Here is a 1623-nt window from a genome sequence, read left to right as displayed (position 1 = left end):
AATTTTTGTCGTCAATATTTCGTCTACTTCGGAAAAGAGTAAGGAATTCAACATTTCCGACTATTTGAATTACTACTCTGACTCCGAGGGTTCATCAAAAAAAATTTATAGTGACGCGAACTCTTTCAACTGTGGTGCTGCCGGGATACAGACCCACCCAACTCCGAGTCCGAAATCTGGTAACAATCGAACTTATCCAAAAAAAGCTAAGACAGCTACCTTAATTTGTTCGAATAACCCGGAGATATGAGAGGACTATTTGATAAAACCAAAATCTAATTTTCCAATCGGCATTATTTATATAATTCTAGAATGTTTCGGGTGTGTGTTGTTGTGTCCTTTTTTTCGAATTAAAAATATGTCAATGATTGTAAACACTTCTCTTTCTAAATTGTATTAATACGAGAGTCCAGTTTATTTTGGCCATTGTGTGTTCATTGGTCTATTAATCTTATTTTGTTGCTCCTACATATTTTTATTGATCTACCTTGTTTATTTGTTCTATTGATGGTGTATATGAAAAAAAAAATAGCTGGAATAATACATTTCACAACTACTACATCAAAAAATTTGAACCGTTAATCCTACAAAAAGTATTTAGTACAAACACACTACGTCCATATATCATTACATACTTCACCAAACATTACCACAAAAGTGAGCGAATAATAAGGTTTTTGAGGTTGCGCGTCGCCTATACTACATCAAAAAATGGCGATAGACACGTTGGAATAATATTTTTACGATTACTAGTAGTTCGAACAATTTTTCATTATTTTAATTTAATAACGCCCTTGAAGAATCATCGCCACCATTAGCTCCTTGTGTTCGTCGTTGACACCGAAGAAGATGTCCATGTCCTTGGTCGTTTCACATAGGACCTTCGTCACATGCAGTTTGTCCTCGCCAGACAAGTATTCGAATGAGTTAAGGGCATCGAAAACCTTTTTCCTCGATTCCGACACATTGAACTCAAAACCAACCCTTTTCACAAGGTGTCCCAATTTTTCGTCGGCTTTTTCGAAGAACTTCGCCATCATCTCAACCAATTGAAGGTCTACGTCATTAGCGCGGGCCCTTTTCTTCTTCGTTTTACGAGTGGTTTTAGGGCTAATTGCACTCTCTCCTCCGGTAGACACAAATGAAGTACCGTCACCATCAATCGATGCGTCTCCTAAAGAAACATTTCCACCACCAACACTTGTCGGTTCTTTTCCCTTCGAAGAACCAATTAAGTCATTCACAGCTTCAACGAAGGCCTCGGCATGCTCCCCAGTGGCCCGGTCTTTGCCAAATATGACAAGCCAGCCCTTGTAGTAAGGCCATGCCTTGTAGCGCATAGTACGGGCAGCTGGGTCGGTCTAAAAATGTTAACGTATTTTATAACTTAGCAAATGTCATTAAATGCATACTTTTTATAACTTATAATAACATAAATTATACCTTGACGTAGTCATTCCATGCCTCATCATCTTGCACATCAATCGTAGATGATGAGTCATTCCAGCCGATACCACTACGTGACAGCATTGAGCTTAATGAACCATAAGTTGTAACACCCTCCATGAATTTTAGTTAAAGAAGAAATATTTGAGTAGACTTCATTAAAAATTTCGAATTCAA

The 1623-nt window shown here is 37.8% G+C and overlaps 1 protein-coding gene across 1 annotated transcript; it reads right to left on the bottom strand.

Moving 5' to 3' along the window:
• Nucleotides 1–373: 373 nt before the first annotated feature.
• LOC148771122 (uncharacterized) lies at nt 374–1370 on the bottom strand. Its single transcript, XM_088816846.1, has one exon. It carries the CDS (start codon nt 1338–1340, stop codon nt 783–785), a length of 558 nt encoding a protein of 185 aa, XP_088672972.1. The 5' UTR covers nt 1341–1370; the 3' UTR covers nt 374–782.
• Between the last annotated feature and the right edge of the window lie 253 nt (nt 1371–1623).

The sequence above is a fragment of the Erythranthe guttata genome, chromosome 4 (assembly GCF_056151865.1).
Source record: "Erythranthe guttata isolate IM_541 chromosome 4, IM_541, whole genome shotgun sequence".
NCBI lineage: Eukaryota > Viridiplantae > Streptophyta > Magnoliopsida > Lamiales > Phrymaceae > Erythranthe > Erythranthe guttata.
This window is presented reverse-complemented; position numbering and strand designations above follow the sequence as displayed.